This window comes from Schistocerca cancellata, chromosome 9 (genome assembly GCF_023864275.1).
Source record: "Schistocerca cancellata isolate TAMUIC-IGC-003103 chromosome 9, iqSchCanc2.1, whole genome shotgun sequence".
In the NCBI taxonomy this organism is placed as follows: domain Eukaryota; kingdom Metazoa; phylum Arthropoda; class Insecta; order Orthoptera; family Acrididae; genus Schistocerca; species Schistocerca cancellata.
The window spans coordinates 144,868,001-144,888,690 of NC_064634.1; the positions used below are offsets into that span (position 1 = coordinate 144,868,001).

Sequence of the window (20,690 nt, forward strand, 5' to 3'; positions counted from 1 at the left end):
TCCAGTTCAACTACTGTTGTTACCGGATAATATCGAAATTTCGCCGTCAAACGATTCGTATGTCGTCTGGCTCTGTAGTTGTAATTCCTCCAAAAAAGTGCTAGCTTCCAAAATCCTAGGCCGACCGACTTGCGAGGATTGTTCGTCAGTCTGTGATTAATACAAGAGACAGAAAATTTCCAAAGAAGAGCGACGAGATTCGTCACAGGATTGTTTACTAAACGCGAAAGCGTCATGGAAATTGTCATTTAACTATAGTGTCAGACGCCGCAAGAGAGGCAACATGCACCACAGAGTGATTTACTGTCCAAATTCAGAGACCATAGGCTCCAAGAAGGGTCCAGTATGCAAGATTATTTCCTCGCACATAAATCTTGAAAAATTAGCACGTCGATGAAATGTAACTTTACCGACAGCAGTGCTTCCAGCGTACCGTTCGGAACAGGAAAGGGGAGAAATTATAGTGAGGCCGGAAGTACCCTCCGCCACACGCAGTATGGTGGCGACCATAGATGTTGATGTAGACGATACAGTCATGCTTTTCTAGTGTTTCCTGTACCAGCATAAACGAGGGCTACCGAGAAAATAACAGACAGTTTGATCTATCGTGGCGATGGGTGGGACTACAGCCGCTATCTTGGTGCTATAACGTTCTTACAATGACGTCTTAACATGTGCGCAGCAATAGAAAATTTCGCCACTTGTCAGGTGCGTTATGTTGCGTTCTGTTTTTGTTGACCAAAAACTGCGAACCAGTTGAAATTTATCGCGACCTTTGTGATGTGCGCGGAAAAGGAAAAATTAGTGAAAGCCGAGTGAGGCAGTGGTGGACTGATGGTAAAAATCGCCGTACGAATGTTCACAATGAGGACCGCAATGGTAGGTCCAGCCTTGTGACTGGCAAACTGGTGACGAAATAAACGGCAAAACCCGTGAAAATCGTTGTTTCACGATTATGGAACTTTCGCAACATTTTCCCCAAATTTCACGGCGTTTGGTGCATGAAACTGTATCGGATAAACTTGGGTACCACAAATTTTGTGCTAACTGGGTTCTCAAAATCCTAACGGAAGACCACAAAAAACAGAGGCCGGCTGACCTTCCTCGAAGATTACGAGGGAAACAGTAGCAAAGTGGAGCGAGATATGGGTGATGCAAGTCAATTGTGAAACAAAAATGCTATAGATGGAATGAGGACACACAAATTCTCCCAGTAAACCAAGAAAGTGTTTGTAAACGCTCTTAGCAAGAAAGATCATGGCTACTGTTTTTGGGACTCTAAGGGAGTGATTCTCGCTGATTTTCTTGAACGTGGCACAACAGTTAACTCATAGAGGTATTGTAAAACACCGACAAAGTTAAGCCGGGCAATTCAAAACAAGCATGGGGGAAAACGCACGTCCACACACGACCAATCGCACCCGTGTGCTCCTACGGGGTTTTAGATCGGAGGTGTTTGATCATCCACCATACAGCCCCGATTTGGCACCGAGCGACTACCACCTCTTTCCATCAATGAAGACATGGCACTCTACACAATGCTTTGATACTGATGCCGAACTTGTGCCACGATATGATAAGTGCCTTAATTTGAAAGGCGGTTTTGTAGAAAAATAGCTTAGGAGCGTACCTATAAAATCTATATAATAAAATTAGGTTTTTCCATATTATTAATTTTTTATTTCAAAACGTGTTACTTTCTGGTTAGCCCTTGTTTCTTCCCACTTCACATCTATTAATCGTACGACACATGGAACTCGTCAGAATCCTATTCATACGCCATCTTCGTCGAAACTTCGTTAATGAGCAGCTGTTCAATCGTTACCCTGTATAGACAGGGCGACAATTATTGAACTATATGAAAAAAAACATGAATTAGTTACAAACTACCGAGTGCGCACACCTACTTCAACTTGTAAACGTCACTACAGATATCTTGATTTAGGTTAAGACATGTTCGATCTGCCTGCCATCATTGGGGATGAGGTGGCGCAGACGAATAGCGAAATTCTGCATGACCCACTGAAATGTCCGAACATCGATGACCTCTTGAATGGCTGTTTTCAGCACAGATATGGTTTTGGGATTATTGCTATACACCTTGTCTTTAATACAGCCCCACAAAAAGGAGTCACATGTGTTCAGATCCAGAGATTATGGTGGCAAATGAGGCCCATGCCAGTGGCTTCTGGGTATCCTAGAGCCAGGATGCGGTCCCCAATGTGCTCCTCCAGAACATCAAAGGCTCTCCTGCTTCGGTGGAGTCGAGATCTTGCATGAACCACATCTTGTCGAAATCGGGGTCACTTTGGATAATGGGGATGAAATCATCTTCCAAAACCTTCTAGCACCGTTCGGTAATCACCGTGCCGTCAAGTAACATCACACTGATTATTGCGTGACTGGTCATAGCACACCAGACAGTCACCAGTTGAGGGTGAAGGGACTTCTCGATCTCGAAATGCGGATTCTCAGTCCCCAAAATGCGCCAATTATGCTTATTGAAGAACCCATCCAAATGAAAGTGGGCTTCGTCGCTAAACCAAAGAACAATGCGCATACTAATTCCCACCATGTCCCGTGGCCAACCATGCAGTTTGAAAGTTCCTAACGCAAACCGTTCAGAAGTTATGACGATTTTATTTCATATAGTTCAATAATTGTCACCCTGTAAATGACATATTGGAAGAACAAAAGTGGTTTCTGTGACGTAGTAAAGGAATCACGCGCTGCATTCAGCGTTCTCAGTGGCTATGTGCAAGAACCGACAGCCAAATGTTCTTTCGCTGGCAGGAGCTATCTACTGACCTTGAAATGCGTCATGCGGTGGTAGTAGAGGTTGGAGCTGGCGGTGAACCTCTTGCCACAGACCTGGCATTGGTGCGGCTTCTCTCCACTATGTATGCGCCTGTGCGTGTTGAGAGAACTGGACGTCGAGAACCCCTTGCCACACACCTCGCACACGTGTGGTTTCTCACCTGCAACATATTACAATATTGCAGCATGCAGAAACAGGATGGGCATCGAAATACATACAGGGGTTGGACAAAAATATGGCAACACCTCGAGAAATGGGTGCTTCAATGTAAATTCGAATCCTAGCCAAGCCTGCATGCTATGTCCTCGAAACGTTGCAAGTGGTCATGGTTAGAAAAGTGTTCTGTGTAGTTGACAGTGCGTTATGTCACAGCTAAGTGATTTCGAATGTGGGTATAGTGTTGGTGCTCGTATGGTGCTCCGTGACTAAGGCAGCCTAACTTTTTTGGTAAAATAAAATCTTCGGATCTGAAGATGGGCAGCTAACCCGAAACCGGTCATTGAAAATAAAAAATAGCGATCAAAGACTGAAATGCCATATTTTTGTTTAATGAACGATCGCGGAAATCCCATTAAGACAGTCATGTCTAGTTTTGATAATTTTTTTGTGTTTCGAGAGGCACCACATCGAAGGCATTCTCACCAAAAATAAGAGGACGACAGATGCAAAAGTCACTGCAGAACTGAATGTTGCATTCGCGAACCCTGTCAGCACCAAAAAAACCAGAAGTTAAATCCATTAGCAGGAAATTGAACGGCGAGTTGGAATTAGTCCACTCATCAGTGATGCAAATGTCCGCAACAGGAAAACGTAGTGCTGAAGCCATGAAACGTGGACTATGGAGCAATGGAAGAACATTAGTTGGTAGTATGCCTATGGTACAATGTTTAGTTCCCAGTGCTGTGTTCCAAGACGACAGGGCCCCTGTTCATACATCTGGAATTGTCAGGGACTGATTTCGTGAGCAAGAGGACGAATTGTCGTATCTCCCCTGGTCACCACTGTCACCAGCTCTCAGTGTTATTTGAGCCTTTGTGGGCTACGTTAGAGAGAAGAGTGTGTTGTCGCTATCACCTCCACCATCGTTACCTAAAACTGACACAAATTTGCTGCGTTATCGCTATCCATCTCCACCTTAGTTATCTAAAATTGACAATGTTTTGTCGAAGAATGGTATACGATTTCCTTGAGAATCATATGGGACCCATATTTACCCATTTCGAGACTACTGGAAGCTGTTTTGAATGGCAACGGATTTCCTACAGCGTATTAGGCATGGTAAGGTGTTACGTTTTAGGCTTTTCCACATTTTTCTACACCACGTATTTCAGGTTTAAAAGTAGGAGCTGTGGACGTTGTACGTCACTGAATAGTGTGATGTCTCCTAGAGCTTCGGTAACCTGAAGCACAAACGATTTCTGTACTTGTACCCTTTGGCGGATGTTTTCGTGTAAGGCGTGAATGCTGTGTCTTGAGCGTAACATGTTATGTGGATCACTGTGAGATCTAGTGTGTGGGACCGTGTTTCCTCTTGTGTAAGCTCTAAGCTTTCGTGGTCTTTGACAATTAAAGCAAAATATCCTACGTGACTTAGCGACGCCATTTCTCTCTTCCACTTTTTCCGCAAGTCTGATGTTTTGAAAACTTTGCCAGGACCTTCTTCAGGGTTTACTGGTGTTCACACGCCTCGGAATATTGCGTGGATGAGATGCTGCCTTACGGATGAAATGTTGCCTTACGGATATGTTGGTTTACGGGAGTCAGATACCGAGGACATTAAAACAATCCAGAACATCCTACCAGAGAGGCCGAAACATCGAACTCGTAGGAGAAGTGGGAGAGGAAACTGAGGCGGTCTAGTGAAAAGGAGGTGTAGGTTACTTCGCATTTCAGTTGTCGGTGCCGATAAGAAGCAGAGGAAAGCGATGATAAAATGCTATCCTATCATACACACTGAAGCGCCAAAGACTCTGCCATTGGGTTGCGTATCCAAATACAGATATACGTAAACAGACGGAATATAGGACTGCGGTCGGCAACGCCTATGCAAGAGAACAAGATAACAAATTGTAGCAGACTTCAATGTTGGGCCATCAACAAGTGTCATCGTGCGAACCAGTCAACGAAACAGCATCGAAATGGGCTTTTGGAGTCGAAGGCCCACTCGTCTACCCTTAATGACTGCACGGCACGAAGCTTTACACCTTGCCGGGGCTCGTCAACGCCGACAACTGACTGTTGATGACTGGAAAATGTTGCTTCGTCGGACATGTTTCGCTTCAAATTGTATCGAGTAGATGGACATGTACGGGTATGGGCACAACCTCATGAATCCATCGACCCTGCGTATCAGCAGGGGCCTGTTCAAGATGGTGGAGGCTCTATAATGGTGTGGGCGTGTGTAGTTGGAGTCATATGGGACCCCTGATATGTCTAGTATGGCTCTGACAGGTGACACGTACATAAGTATCATGTCTGACCCACCTGCATCTATTCATGTACACTGTGCATTCCGACGGACTTGGGCAATTCCCGCAGGGCAATGCGACACCCCACACGTCCAGAATTGCTACAGAGTGTCTCCAGGAGCACTCTTCTGAGTTTCAACATTTCCGCTGGCCACCAAACTCCCCAGACATGAACATCATTGAGCATATCTGGAATGTGCTGTTCAGACCTTCATCCCCCCTCCCCCGTACTATTACGGATTTATGGACAGCCCTGCAGGATTCATGGTGCAAATTCCCTCTAGCACTACTTCAAACATCAGTCGAGTCCATGCCACGTCGTGTTGCGGCACTTCTGCGTGCTTCCAGGGGACCTACGCGATGGATTTCTCGAGGCGGAGATTAAGGACTACTGCAGTACTTGTTTTTTTTTCTTTATTGTCATTCTGAAACCTCAAACAAGGTAGGCCGGCAGCGGCAAAACTACGCCGCTCTTCGGCCACAGATAATATATTCAGTACAAGAGGAGACATCGAAAAACGAAACAACACGGTGAATAAACAACAGTAGACACACAAAGTTAAAATACAAGAAGTCGTTCACAGGTGCAGTGTCCAAATAAAAAACGTTCAGTACTCTGACACTAACAGAGACGACGGAAACGACACACATGAACGAAGGAGCACAAACGGCGAAACACTGAATCACTAACACGATGGCACACACAAACACTGGCGACGACCTCCGGCGCGCAAATGTTCACTGTACGTGTACGTGTCCGGGGACCTGCCAAAAGGGGAAAAGGTGGCGGAGGAGGGAGAGGGGAGGGTGTAGATGTCAGTGGCAGAGGAGATGGGAGGGGGAGGACAGAAGGTAGGGGGGGTAGAGGAAGCCTGGGGTAAGGAGGGAGGGAGGAAGGGAGGAGGGAGAGAAGGGAGAGAGGGTGCCCTTGGGAAAAAACACAGGGGGTGAAAGGGGAGGATCAAAGTTGGTAGGAGGGGTAGATGGAGGGGATGAGGGCATCGTCAGGGAGGGGGAGTTAGTGGAAGCCCCTTGAGCGAGGGTATGGAGAGTATGCAGTATTTGCTTGAACGAGCGTATATAAGCGCATAAAATCACACTCAGGCGTTGTCACAGATATGTAAACAAAATAGCGTCATGTGATTGGTCGTAGAAGGCGCGCAAAGCAGCCCACTTTAACTGTCAGGGCTGTGCTTTCACCGTATGGATTATATCACGCTGGGTGTTAAATTATTCGTGAAGGCTTTTTGCCAGTCGACATTAGTTATGAAAAATTCCCTCAAGATTCGCAAGCAGCAATAAAGATTACGAATAAGAATTGAAGCATCTGCATCATTCTTTCTTCGTACGTCGAACAACAAACGTACTGCCATTCTGAAATACGGCGATCCAATTTTTGGACTAATCGGCGCCAAAAGTCCAGAAAGACAATTTACGGTGGAATGATACCTCTCGAAAGCTACTGACAGATAGAAATAAATGTGCCCAAGAAACTGCTCACCAGACTGAAATGACAACTTTATGGAACAGCTGGTCAATGTACTGATTGGCCTATTCTGATGCGTAAAGGCTCGAGTTCTGTGACTTCATATACCATTATAAGCTGAGCCAGAAATGAAAACCAGAGAGCACAGATGTCGCGATACCACTTCATTCAGAAACCACTGGCAATCTCGAAATACGCAGGTTGGTCTGGAAGCTTTAATATGTGCAAAACAGAAAATTTGTATTTTTCCGGAGCTCAAATTCGTTTTGGATAGTTATGTAATGTTTTATCTTCAATTATTTATGTAACCTGTTCCGATTATGGCCATCAGTTCGTCTCCTACATAGGACCAGGGTTTTGCGCATACAGTACCTTTCTTACATCATCGTTACGTAAGCAATAACAAATTAAATATGACAAAATAATCTGAGTGTCTCAGATTGCAATGACACTTGTACTACTGCAGCTGCTGTCAGTAATATTGATAATAGCAATAATAATAATAATAATAATAATAATAATAATAATAATAACTGACACCTCATGTTCTGTTATTACCAAGCGACAAACTCAGGAACCAACACAAACGGATACAGATCACAAGTATACACAAAATTTATTACCAGATACCCAGAATTAAATTTTTTAACAGAACAACGACTAGCTGATTAGATCCGTGTAATAATCAAAAATAACAGGATACCTCAGTCAGAATTAGAAAACATCAAACAGGAAGCACAACAAATACTGGAACAAAATAATGTGCAATCAGAAGAAGAAAATACAGTAATGGACTCAAACACCCCAGAGCAAACAAACAAAGAACAACACGCATCAATTAAACAATCAGAGGAAAACGAAATCTTAAAACAGCCACCAGAACAAGCACAAATAGAACATGAAGTGACACACATGTTAGATATAGAAGAAAAATTTCAGCTGACATATATAGAATACAAAGACACAAATACAGACATTAGACCATTCTTGCATAGACCACCAAACAACCCACAAGTAGAAACAACAATAACAACTATCAACACAATCATACACAACAAAATAAATGAAAATACAACTATGGAAGAGTTACAACTACTGGTTTATATAGGAGCACTCAATACACTAAATATACACACTAGGCAGAGATCAGAACCAACCAACACACAGAAGAAACCCACAAAACCAGCATGGCAACACAGGCTACAGATCAGAATAGAAAAACTGAGAAAAGACATCGGACAGCTAACACAATTTATAAGAAATGAAATATCAGACAAAAAACGAAAAAGGTTAGGTAAAATCTCACAACAAGAAGCGATAGAGCAATTAGATGAAAAGAAGCAGAAATTACAAGCATTGGCCAAACGACTTAGAAGATACAAAAAAAGTGAAAATAGAAGGAAATAAAACCAGACATTCAACACAAACCAAAAGAAATTTTACCAGACAATAAATAACACACACATTAAAATAGACAATCCACCAAACATAAGAGACATGGAACACTTCTGGAGCAACATGTGGTCAAACCCAGTACAACATAAAAGGAATACACGGTGGATACAAGCTGAAACAGACACATACAAGATGATGCCACAAATGCCTTAAGTGATAATTTTGCAACATGAAGTCACCTGAGCAATTAATTCTACTCACAATTGGAAAGCCCCTGGAAAAGATAAAATAGCAAATTTCTGGCTAAAGAAGTTCACCTCAGCACATTCACATCTAACTAAATTATTTAACAGTTACATTGCAGACCCATACACATTCCCTGATACACTTACACATGGAATAACTTATCTGAAACCAAAATATCAAGCAGACACAGCAAACCCAGCAAAATATCGCCCTATAGCAAGCCTATCAACAATATACAAAATATTAACTTCAGTCATTACACAGAAATTAATGACACACACAACACAGAACAAAATTATAAATGAAGAACAAAAAGGCTGTTGCAAAGGAGCACGAGGATGTAAAGCGCAACTGATAATAGATGCAGAGGTGACATATCAAGCTAAAACTAAACAAAGGTCGCTACACTACGCACACATTGATTACCAAAAAGCTTTTGATAGTGTACCCCACTCATGGTTACTACAAATATTGGAAATATACAAAGTAGATCCTAAATTGATACAGTTCTTAAACATAGTAATGAAAAATTGGAAAACCACACTTAATATCCAAACAAATTCAAATAATATCAGGTCACAGCCAATACAGCGTGGAATATACCAAGGAGACTCATTAAGTCCTTTCTGGTTCTACCTTGCTCTGAATCCACTATCCAACATGCTAAATAATACAAATTATGGATACAACATTACTGGAACATACCAACATAAAATCACACATTTGCTATACATGGATGATCTAAAACTATTGGCAACAACAAATCAACAACTCAACCAATTACCAAAGATAACAGAAGTATTCAGCAATGATATAAATACGGCTTTTTGAACAGACAAATGAAAGAAAAATAGCATAGTCAAGGGAAAACACACTAAACAAGAAGGTTACATATTGGATAACCACAGCGACTGCATAGAAGCGATGGAAAAAACAGATGCTTATAAATATCTAGGATACAGACAAAAAATAGGAATAGATAATACAAATAATAAAGAAGAACTAAAAGAAAATATAAACAAAGACTAAAAAACACTGAAAACAGAATTTACAGCAAGAAACAAGAAAAAAGCTATAAATACTTATGCTATACCAATATTGACCTTCTCATTTGGAGTAGTGAAATGGAGTAACACAAACCTAGAAGCACTGAATACACTTACACGATCATAATGCCACAAATATAAAATACATCAAATACATTCAGCAACAGAAAGATTCACATTAAGCAGAAAGGAAGGAGGAAGGGGATTTATCGACATAAAAAACCTACATTATGGACAGGTAGACAATTTAAGAAAATTCTTTCTAGAAGGAGCAGAAACTAGCAAAATACACAAAGCAATCACTCATATAAATATATCGGCTACACCATTGCAATTTCATAACCGCTTCTACAACCCTTTAGATCACATAACATCAACGGATACGAAGAAAGTAAATTGGAAAAAGAAAACACTACATGGCAAGCACCCGTATCATCTAACACAGCCACACATCGATCAAGATGCATCCAACACATGGCTAAGAAAAGGCAATATATACAGTGAGATGGAAGGATTTATGATTGCAATACAGGATCAAACAATAAATACCAGATATTACAGCAAGCATATTATTAAAGATCCCAGTGCCACAACATTTAAATGCAGACTTTGCAAACAACGAATAGAGACAGTAGATCACATCACAAGCGGATGTACAATACTAGCAAATACAGAATACCCCAGAAGACATGACAATGTAGCAAAAATAATACATCAACAATTTGCCATACAACTTAAACTAATAAAACAACACGTTCCCACATACAAGTATGCACCACAAAATGTACTGGAGAAGGATGAATACAAATTATACTGGAACAGAACCATTATAACAGATAAAACAACACCACATAACAAACCTGACATCATACTCACCAATAAAAAGAAGAAATTAACAGAACTAATCGAAATATCCATACACAATACATCGAATATACAGAAGAAAACAGGAGAAAAAATTGAAAAATACATCCAGCTGGCTGAGGAAGTCAAGGACATGTGGATCAGGATAAAGTTGACATTATACCAATTATACTATCAACTGCAGGAGTCATACCACACAATATACACCAGTACATAAACGCAATACAGCTACATCCAAACATATATATACAACTACAGAAATCTGTAATTATTGACACATGTGCAATTACCCGAAAGTTCCTAAATGCAATGTAACATATACCGTACAGTTAAAAGGAAGTCATGCTTCATCAATGTCCGCGTCACTTTTAATTTTTAACCAGACATAACGTCTGAGAAAGGAAAGAAATAATAATAATAATAATGACTTCACCATAGCTGGTCCCAAGCCTGGTTGAGAAAGGAGGAGGGGGAGGAGTAACACCTTGTTAAAACACCTTGGCTCACCTGGCCCGGGTGATAGTACCTCGTGAGGGCCCCTTGCCAGGGATATGGTGAAGACCTCAACAGCAACGAAGGTGGAGAAGGTGGACTTTGGTACGGTGGAGCTGGCGGAAGAGGCAGCCTCTTGTCCAAGGCCAAAGTGAACAGAGGGCATGACTGTTCCACATGTTAATAGCGGTACACCGACAGCGTCTGTTACACATGTTAGCGGCGGCTGAATAAGTAATATTCCAGGCAAACAACCTGCTCTTACTTTGGGAATTTGGGAATGATTTTGGATTCCCTACTCTTTACAATTTACAGCTTCAAGTTTGCAAAATGGAAAGTTCGCACAATGGATGCTCTACCCCAGGTGGTAGCTGTGATGAGGAATCCGCCATTACATCATGTAATGCAATGGGACCTAGGGTTCTGGGGAGTTCCAACATTTGCGATGAAGAAGAGATGGAATATATTGAAAAACCTCCCAAGTTTCAGTTCAAGAAGAAGTACTACTTTAGAACATTAAATGTAAATTCTCTTCCAAAAATTGGGAAGGAATTAGAATTATTTCTGTAGAAGAACGATATACAAATTATAGCAGTCCAGGAAACACGATTCTTAGATGAAAATGTAATTGATACACAACATTATAGAATTTGTAAAGGGAAACCAGCAGTGAGAGTAATAAAAAACATGCTGATGTCCGTAAGAGCAATTTATGTAAACAAAAAAATCGTAGACAGTGTAACAGAATTTAGATCGAATTCAGAACGAATATCCATGTTAACAATAAAGTGCAAGAATAAAAGTTACACCCACATAAACTGTCATGCACCTATAAATGCAGGCAACACAAGAAATCTGTAGAAAGTAAATCAATTCTCGGATCTTTTAGAATCTGAAATTTCTATCATATCTAAAAAGAACGTTAAAATACTTCTTGATGACTTCAATGCGCAAACTGGGAGGGAAAAGAAATTTAGGATTGGTGAATATCCAGCACAATCAAGAAGAAACAGACATGGTGAAAGACTAATCAATATAAAATGTTCCAGTTAAAACTCATGTCCACACATTTCCGCAAACTACCAAGAAAGGCCAAAACTTGGAGACATCCAAACCCAAACCTAGGTGAATTTCAACTGGATCACGTAGCCACATCTAAAAGGTAAATCACAGAAATTATGAGTGTTAAAATATTCACAAATGGGGAATTCGACTCAGATCATTATCTCTCTGAGATTAAAACAAAATTTCTCCCATCTAAAACAAGAAAGGTGATCAAGAAAGTGATCAGATACAACACCACTACAGCTAATATTACAAAAGAAAATACAGAAGAATTTAGAGAAGAAATTGAGACAAGTAAAGAAGGTGATTGGCGTGAATTCCAGATGCAAATAACTCAAGCAGCAGAGATAACTTTATGATTGGCCAAGAATAAAAAGAAGACATGGTGGAATGAGGAGTGTGAAGAAGTACTAATAAAACGAGCTCAAAAATGGAGAAAATGGATATGTTGGAAAAAAGAGAAAGACTTTGAACAATTCAGACAACAAAGAAAAGACACATCAAAAATAATCCGGAAAATAAAAATAAACTTTGAAAATTTTCAGCTTATTGAAATAGAAGAAAATTTCACCAAAAATAATACTAGAAATTTTTACCAAATTTTTAAACATGTACTTCAAGGATATCAGGCACCAAGTATTTGTTTCAAAGATGGAAATGGCAAAATGGGATTAAATAACAATGAAAATTGTGAAATTTTCGTAAAATTTTTTGAAAGTTGTTAAACATCCAGTTCCAACAGATAAATTAGAATTTCCAGTGATACCGCAAAATCTAGAGGAAGATGTTCCACCAACTGAGTTAGAAATTCATGAAGCCATCAAAACACTCAAAAACAATAAAGCAGGTGGTGAAGACTCCATTACAGTAAAATTACTGAAGTGGTCAGAACCAAATATCATAAAAGACCTACAACTGCTTCTTGAGAACATTTGGAAAACTGAAAAGATTCCAGTTGAATGGAAAACAGCATTCATCCACCTGCTACCCTAAAAGGGAGACAAACAAAATGTCAGTCATTACAGAGGAGAACCACTTCTGCCAGTGGCATACAAAATATTATAAAAATTCTCCTGAAAGGAGTTGTAGATACTTTAGACAAACAACTGGGAGAATATCAGGGTGGTTTTCGAAAGGTAAGATCCTGTGCAGAACAAATTTTTAACTTAAATTCAATAATTCCCCATAGAATGTTAACCAGCAAACCAATAATAGTGTAATTTATTGTTTTGAAGGAAGCATATGATTGTATAGACAGAGAAACATTAGATAAGGTCATTAGAGAATTTGCTGTTAAATCAAAATTAGCAAATATAATTCGTGAAACACTAACAGGTACAATATCTAAAGTCAAATTTATGGGAGAAGTATCTCAGCCATTTGAATTAAAAACTAGTGTTAGACAAGGTGATGGTTTATCTCCTTTACTGCTCAATCGTGTTCTAGAAAAAATTGTAAGGATCTGGAAATCAGAGCTAAAAAAATCACAAAATTGAACCAATAACCCTGGGAAGGAAAACAAATGGAATCAAGGTAAACTGCTTGGCTTTTGCGGATGATTTTGCAATACTTTCAGAAAACCTGACAGAAGCAGTTATTCAGATAAACCTTCTGGGAAAAATAGCAAATAGAACTGGTCTCAAAATTTCAGCTGAAGAAACAAAATTCATGTTGTTGTTGTTGTTGTGGTCTTCAGTCCTGAGACTGGTTTGATGCAGCTCTCCATGCTACTCTATCCTGTGCAAGCTTCTTCATCTCCCAGTACCTACTGCAACCTACATCCTTTTGAATCTGCTTAGTGTATTCATCTCTTGGTCTCCCCCTACGATTTTTACCCTCCACGCTGCCCTCCAATACTAAATTGGTGATCCCTTGATGCCTCAGAACATGTCCTACCAACCGATCCCTTCTTCTGGTCAAGTTGTGCCACAAACTTCTCTTCTCCCCAATCCTACTCAATACTTCCTCATTAGTTATGTGATCTACTCATCTAATCTTCAGCATTCTTCTGTAGCACCACATTTCAAAAGCTTCTATTCTCTTCTTGTCCAAACTATTTACCGTCCATGTTTCACTTCCATACATGGCTACACTCCATACAAATACTTTCAGAAATGACTTCCTGACACTTAAATCTATACTCGATGTTAACAAATTTCTCTTCTTCAGAAACGCTTTCCTTGCCATTGCCAGTCTACATTTTATATCCTATCTACTTCGACCATCATCAGTTATTTTGCTCCCCAAATAGCAAAACTCCTTTACTACTTTAAGTGTCTCATTTTCTCATCTAATTCCCTCAGCATCACCCGACTTAATTCGACTACATTCCATTATCCTCCTTTTGCTTTTGTTGATGTTCATCTTATATTCTCTCTTCAAGACACCATCCATTCCGTTCAACTGCTCTTCCCTTTGCTATCTCTGACAGAATTACAATGTCATCGGCGAACCCCAAAGTTTTTATTTCTTCTCCATGGATTTTAATACCTACTCCAAATTTTTCTTTTGTTTCCTTTACTGCTTGCTCAATATACAGATTGAATAACATCGGGGAGAGGCTACAACCCTGTCTTACTCCCTTCCCAACCATTGCTTCCCTTTCATGTCCCTCGACTCTTATAACTGCCATCTGGTTTCTGTACAAATTGTAAATAGCCTTTCGCTCCTTGTATTTTACCCCTGCCACCTTTAGAATTTGAAAGAGAGTATTCCAGTCAACATTGTCAAAAGCTTTCTCTAAGTCTACAAATGCTAGAAACGTAGGGTTGCCTTTCCTTAATCTTTCTTCTAAGATAAGTTCCAGTATTTCTACGTAATCCAAACTGATCTTCCCCGAGGTCGGCTTCTACTAGTTTTTCCATTCGTCTGTAAAGAATTCGTGTTAGTACTTTGCAGCTGTGGCTTATTAAACTGATTGTTCGGTAATTTTCACATCTGTCAACACCTGCTTTCTTTGGGATTGGAATTATTATATTCTTCTTGAAGTCTGAGGGTATTTCGCCTGTCTCATACATCTTGCTCACCAGATGGTAGAGTTTTGTCAGGACTGGCTCTCCCAAGGCCGTCAGTAGTTCCAATGGAATGTTGTCTACTCCGGGGGCTTTGTTTCGACTCAGGTCTTTCAGTGCTCTGTCAAACTCTTCACGCAGTATCGTATCTCCCATTTCATCTTCATCTACATCCTCTTCAATTTCCATAATATTGTCCTCAAGTGCATCTCCCTTGTATAGACCCTCTATATACTCCTTCCACCTTTCTGCTTTCCCTTCTTTGCTTAGAACTGGGTTTCCATCTGAGCTCTTGATGTTCATACAAGTGGTTCTCTTATCTCCAAAGGTCTCTTTAATTTTCCTATAGGCAGTATTTATCTTACCCCTAGTGAGATAAGCCTCTACATCCTTACATTTGTCCTCTAGCCATGCCTGCTTAGCCATTTTGCACTTCCTGTCGATCTCATTTTTGAGACGTTTGTATTCCTTTTTGCCTGCTTCATTTACTGCCTTTTTATATTTTCTCCTTTCATCAATTAAATTCAATATTTCTTCTGTTACCCAAGGATTTGTACTAGCCCTTGTCTTTTTACCTACTTGATCCTCTGCTGCCTTCACTACTTCATCCCTCAAAGCTACCCATTCTTCTTCTACTGTATTTCTTTTCCCTATTCCTGTCAATTGTTCCCTTATGCTCTCCCTGTAACTCTGTACAACCTCTGGTTCTTTCAGTTTATCCAGGTCCCATCTCCTTAAATTCCCACCTTTTTGCAGTTTCTTCAGTTTTAATCTACAGTTCATAACCAATAGATTGTGGTCAGAGTCCACATCTGCCCCTGGGAATGTCTTCTAATTTAAAACCTGGTTCCTAAATCTCTGTCTTACCATTATATAATCTATCTGATACCTTTTCGTATCTCCAGGGTTCTTCCATGTATACAACCTTCTATCATGATTCTTAAACCAAGTGTTAGCTATGATTAAGTTGTGCTCTGTGCAAAATTCTACCAGGCGGCTTCCTCTTTCATTTCTTAGGCCCAATCCATATTCACCTACTACGTTTCCTTCTCTCCCTTTTCCTACACTCGAATTCCAGTCACCCATGACTATTAAATTTTCGTCTCCCTTCACTATCTGAATAATTTCTTATATTTCATCATACATTGCTTCAATTTCTTCGTCATCTGCAGAGCTAGTGGGCATATAAACTTGTACTACTGTAGTAGGTGTGGGCTTCGTATCTATCTTGGCCACAATAATGCGTTCACTATGCTGTTTGTAGTAGCTTACCCGCATTCCTATTTTCCTATTCATTATTAAACCTACTTCTGCATTACCCCTATTTGACTTTGTGTTTATAACCCTGTAGTCACCTGACCAGAAGTCTTGTTCCTCCTGCCACCGAACTTCACTAATTCCCACTATATCTAACTTTAACCTATCCATTTCTCTTTTTAAATTTTCTAACCTACCTACCCGATTAAGGGATCTGACATTCCACGCTCCGATCCGTAGAACGGCAGTTTTCTTTCTCCTGATAACGACATCCTCTTGAGCAGTCCCCGCCCGGAGATCCGAATGGGGGACTATTTTACCTCCGGAATATTTTACCCAAGAGGACGCCATCATCATTTAATCATACAGTAAAGCTGCATGCCCTCGGGAAAAGTTACGGCCGTATTTTCCCCTTGCTTTCAGCCGACAAATATAAAACATACGCCAAAATTCATAGAAACACAAATAGGTAAAATAGAGCTAATAAATAAATTTAAATATCTTTGAGAGACTGTACAACAGAATGGACTAGAAAAATGTGCAATAGATGTAAGAATTAACAAAATGCAAAGAGCATATGGTTTTACCAAAAATATTTACAACAACAAATGTATATCTAAAAAAACAAAAGTAAAACGCTACACCACAGTGATACTACCAGAATGCTTGTATGGATCTGAATGTCTAACGATGAACTATAATATGAACAGACTAGAGGTACTGGAAAGAAGGATTATTAGAAAAATAATGGGTGCAATAAAAACTGCAGATGGTTGGAAAATAAGAAGTAACGAGGAGACCTACAAAAATATCTGAAGTTATGGCCAAACGAAGATTAACCTTTTTCGGACACCTCTACCGAATGGATGGAAACAGACTAACAAAACAAATGCTCCTATATTTCTGGAAGAAGAAAGCGACAATAACATGGATTACATAAGTAAGGAAAGATCTAGAAAGAAACAACATCAAAGAATCAGAAACAGCAAAAAGACACCGTTTTAAAAATAAAATACTAAATTTGGAAGGCTTTCAAAGCAGAAGAAATAAAAAGCTGGAAACAACATGGACAGAAGAAAGGAAGAGACTTCATGGGGAGAAAATAAAGAATACTGGAAAAATTAGAAACAACAACAAAGGAAGAAGAGGAATTGAAGTTGTTATGTGATCCTAGATGGTCAATACGATTGTAAAAAAAATAATAATGACATTAATGAAACGTTCTTGCAGATTAAAACTGTGTGTCAGAGCGAGACTCGAACTAGTGACCCGTGGCTTTCACCGGCAAGTGCTCTACCGACTATTTTTTGTTCTCTTTTCAGGCGTTGGCCCTAACACCCATACTACCCCCCCCCCCACCCCCCCCACCCCCCACCCTTTGCCCCAAACCCTATCTAATCTATTAACAAAAACAATAACTAATGCCCCAACCACTTGCACACTAAAAGCTAACTAGGACGGACTGCTGCCACCACTTCAGGTTCCGCTCATGAACAAAAACAAAACGTGCCTCCAATCGTTTTGTTAAAAGAAAGCGAGAGAGACGAAAAGGTACAATTATTTTTGTATATTTTAGTTTTTACGTATTTTTATTTATTTTGTTTTTCCACCGGGATTGTCCACAGTAGCGAGACAGTATGATGTCCAGAGCGCCTTCTCGTTTATTGAGGGTTAAACATCGGATAATTACTGTTGATGTCTCACGTCATGCCATTCTTTGCTATAGCTTCAATCTCTTCTCACACCCAGTACACCCTAATTCACTGGAGGATATATAAACGACGACCCAAAGTAATTCCCAAAGAGGAAACCAGACAACACGTTGCACCTTAAAGCCGTGAAGTTGCTCCTTAAGTAGTGCCAAAAATCTAACAACCCATTAAAAAAGTGTGACAACGCCGTACCTTTAACCCACACCTTGGCATGAGGGTATGAGGGTAGTAAGTGACGTCAGGATGGAGCAGTTCGGTGGACTCTACGGACTGAGGCGTCCGTATGTTACTGCACAGCCGCTTGCAGCCAGCACCCCCCCCCCCCCCCCCACACACACACACACAGGGTAGCCACCCGGTCTCGGGCGTCTTGTCACGGTCCGCGCCGCTCCCCCCGTCAGAGGTTCGATTCCTCACTCGGGCATGGGTGTGTGTGTCGTCCTTGGCGTAAGTTTAAGTTAGGTTAAGTAGTGTGTAAGCTTAGGGACCGATGGCCTCAGCAGTTTGGTCCGATAGGACCTTACCACAAAGTTCCAAAATTTGCAGCCAGCCGCCGGATGTCGGCATTCATTCACGATGGCAGTTAGTATCTACTGAAAGTAGCGGAAGAAGTCCTTGGTTCCAGGCACCAGCGCGGTCGGTAGGACATCCAACAGATAATTCATGTCGACAGATAGGTGCGAATGTGACATAGTGGCGGAATGATATGTCCTACAGGAATTGGCAGCTAGAGGGATTGAGGCGCCACCTCCTCAATCAGTGTGCCAGTGAGGGTGTCCTTGTCCGAGGCACGTAGCGCATCGTCCGCAGGAAGAGAGCACGCCCTATTTTCCACGTTTGTCATTCCAAAGCCGCCAGCATGTGTAGGTAACGCCAGTGTCTCTAGCACTTGACGAAATAACGAAAGGCCGCCTGGAACTTGGCAACCTGCGAAGCGGGCACTGAGAGAACGTGCGTGTAATGATTAAGTTTCTGGGCGAGATAGACGTTCACAAAATGTGCCCGCATGATCAATCAAGCGTTCTAAAGGTATGGAGATGAACTTGCTTGCGGATCATATTGTCTGCGATATGTAACTTCTGCCGTACGCTGCACGTTCCCATGGAATGTCTCTCCCAAACATTTCATCGATGGGACCTTGGTAATGGGCACTGGCGTATTGATATTCAATCCTCTGCTCACATCCATGCAGTACGACTTCCGCAGGTTGTTACGGCTCCTGGTCATCTCACCTTAGCGCTGAAGTCACGCGGTCACCGTACATATATCTTCTGCCGACCGCGCCAAGGAAACTACCCAGTGCACGCAGACACATTTAAAATGGACGTTGCGCAGGTGAATGCACTCCAAACGTTATCGTAGACCAGGAAGAGCAGGCTCGAGGGCGACGGCGAAGAGAAAGGCTGACAGAGGGCAGCCTCGTCGCACTGAGCTCTCAATAGTGAATGCTGGCGAGCGGTAGCCTTTGACCAAGACCGTGGAACCGGCCCTGCGGATGAGACGGAGAACTACACCTGCCGATACCGGGGGCAGACCCATATTCTCTAAGACGGCCTGCAAGAAACTGTGCTCAGCTCGATCGAATGCGTGATCTAGGTCAACCGCCATGACGGCGCCTTCTAAATAACACGCCGACATTAGCGCCACCACATCTCTATAGGAGCGTAACGACGAGTGTGTATTACTGCCACCTCCAGGACATATTTGGTCTGTGTGAGTGACACCCTTGACAGTAGCGAGGAGGAGAGCTCCAAGTAGGCGTGCGAACAGCTTGCGGTGCAAATTCACTAACGTCAGCGAGCGTTAAGTCTTGTGATCTGCACCCTCCGGTGTTGGCCCTCAAAAAATTCGAGGGGGACGCAAAAGTCCGGATCCGGGGGTTCACAGCACATATGTCGCCGAACTTACCCCGTCAGGTCAGAAAAGGTGCTACAAATTCAGGCGGAAAACCATCAGGTGCAGGGGATTTGTTTCTGGCGCCCCGCGACAAGGCCACGCAGAGTTCCTTCAGCGTGATGGCCTGCAAGAATGTGTCGTCTACTTGTGCCCTACCCGAAGGTGGCAGGTCGTGCAGGACGCCTTCAATGTCATTGTCAGGCCGTTGACCGGCCAGATAAAGAGCGCGGTAATAATCTGTGATGACAAGGGAGATGGCGGTTTGTATCTCTGCACGTTGCAGGCCTCCTCAATAACTGGCGTGATGAGTCGCCTCTTACGATTTCTCCGTTCAGCAACGATGTGAAAGAGGAAGCACGTTCATCTGGGACGGGAACCTTAGAGCCTCGCTCGAACCGACTGAACTACCAGGCATGATTTACGACTAGTCCTCACAGCTTTGCTTCCGCCAGTACTTCGTCTCCTACTTTCCAATTTTCGTAAAACTGTGAGGAGGGGTCATGAGTTGTGCCTGGGTAGCTCAGGCGTTAGAACACATGCCCACGAAAGGTAAATATCCCGAGTTCGACTCTCGGTCCGCCAAACAGTTTTCATCTGCCCGGAAGTATCATATCAGAATACACTCCGCTACAGAGCAAGAATTTCATTCTGGAAACATTTTCCTGGCTGTGGCTAAGCCAAGTCTCCGCTATATCCTTTCTTCCAGGAGTGCTCGTCTTACTAGTTTCCCAGAAGAGCTTCTGTGAAGGTCGGAAGGTAGGAGGCGAAGTACTGGGGGAAGTAAACCCGTGAGGAAAGTTTGTGACTCGTGCCTGGGTAGCTTAGTCGGTGGATCACTTGCCCGCGAAAGCAAATGTTCCGAGTTTGAATCTTGGTCCGGGACACAGTTTTAACCTACCCGGAGGTTCCAAACTAGCGCACACTCTACTGCAGA

At 41.7% G+C, this 20,690-nt stretch overlaps 1 protein-coding gene across 1 annotated transcript in view; it reads right to left on the reverse strand.

The window, feature by feature from the left end:
- Positions 1-20,690, reverse strand: part of LOC126101239 (zinc finger protein 239-like) — a 129,584-nt gene that overhangs the window by 74,710 nt on the left and 34,184 nt on the right. The window contains exon 3 of the mRNA XM_049911927.1: positions 2,809-2,978. Within this exon, the coding sequence (XP_049767884.1) occupies positions 2,809-2,978 (170 nt within the window). The remainder of the gene's footprint in view (positions 1-2,808; positions 2,979-20,690) is intronic.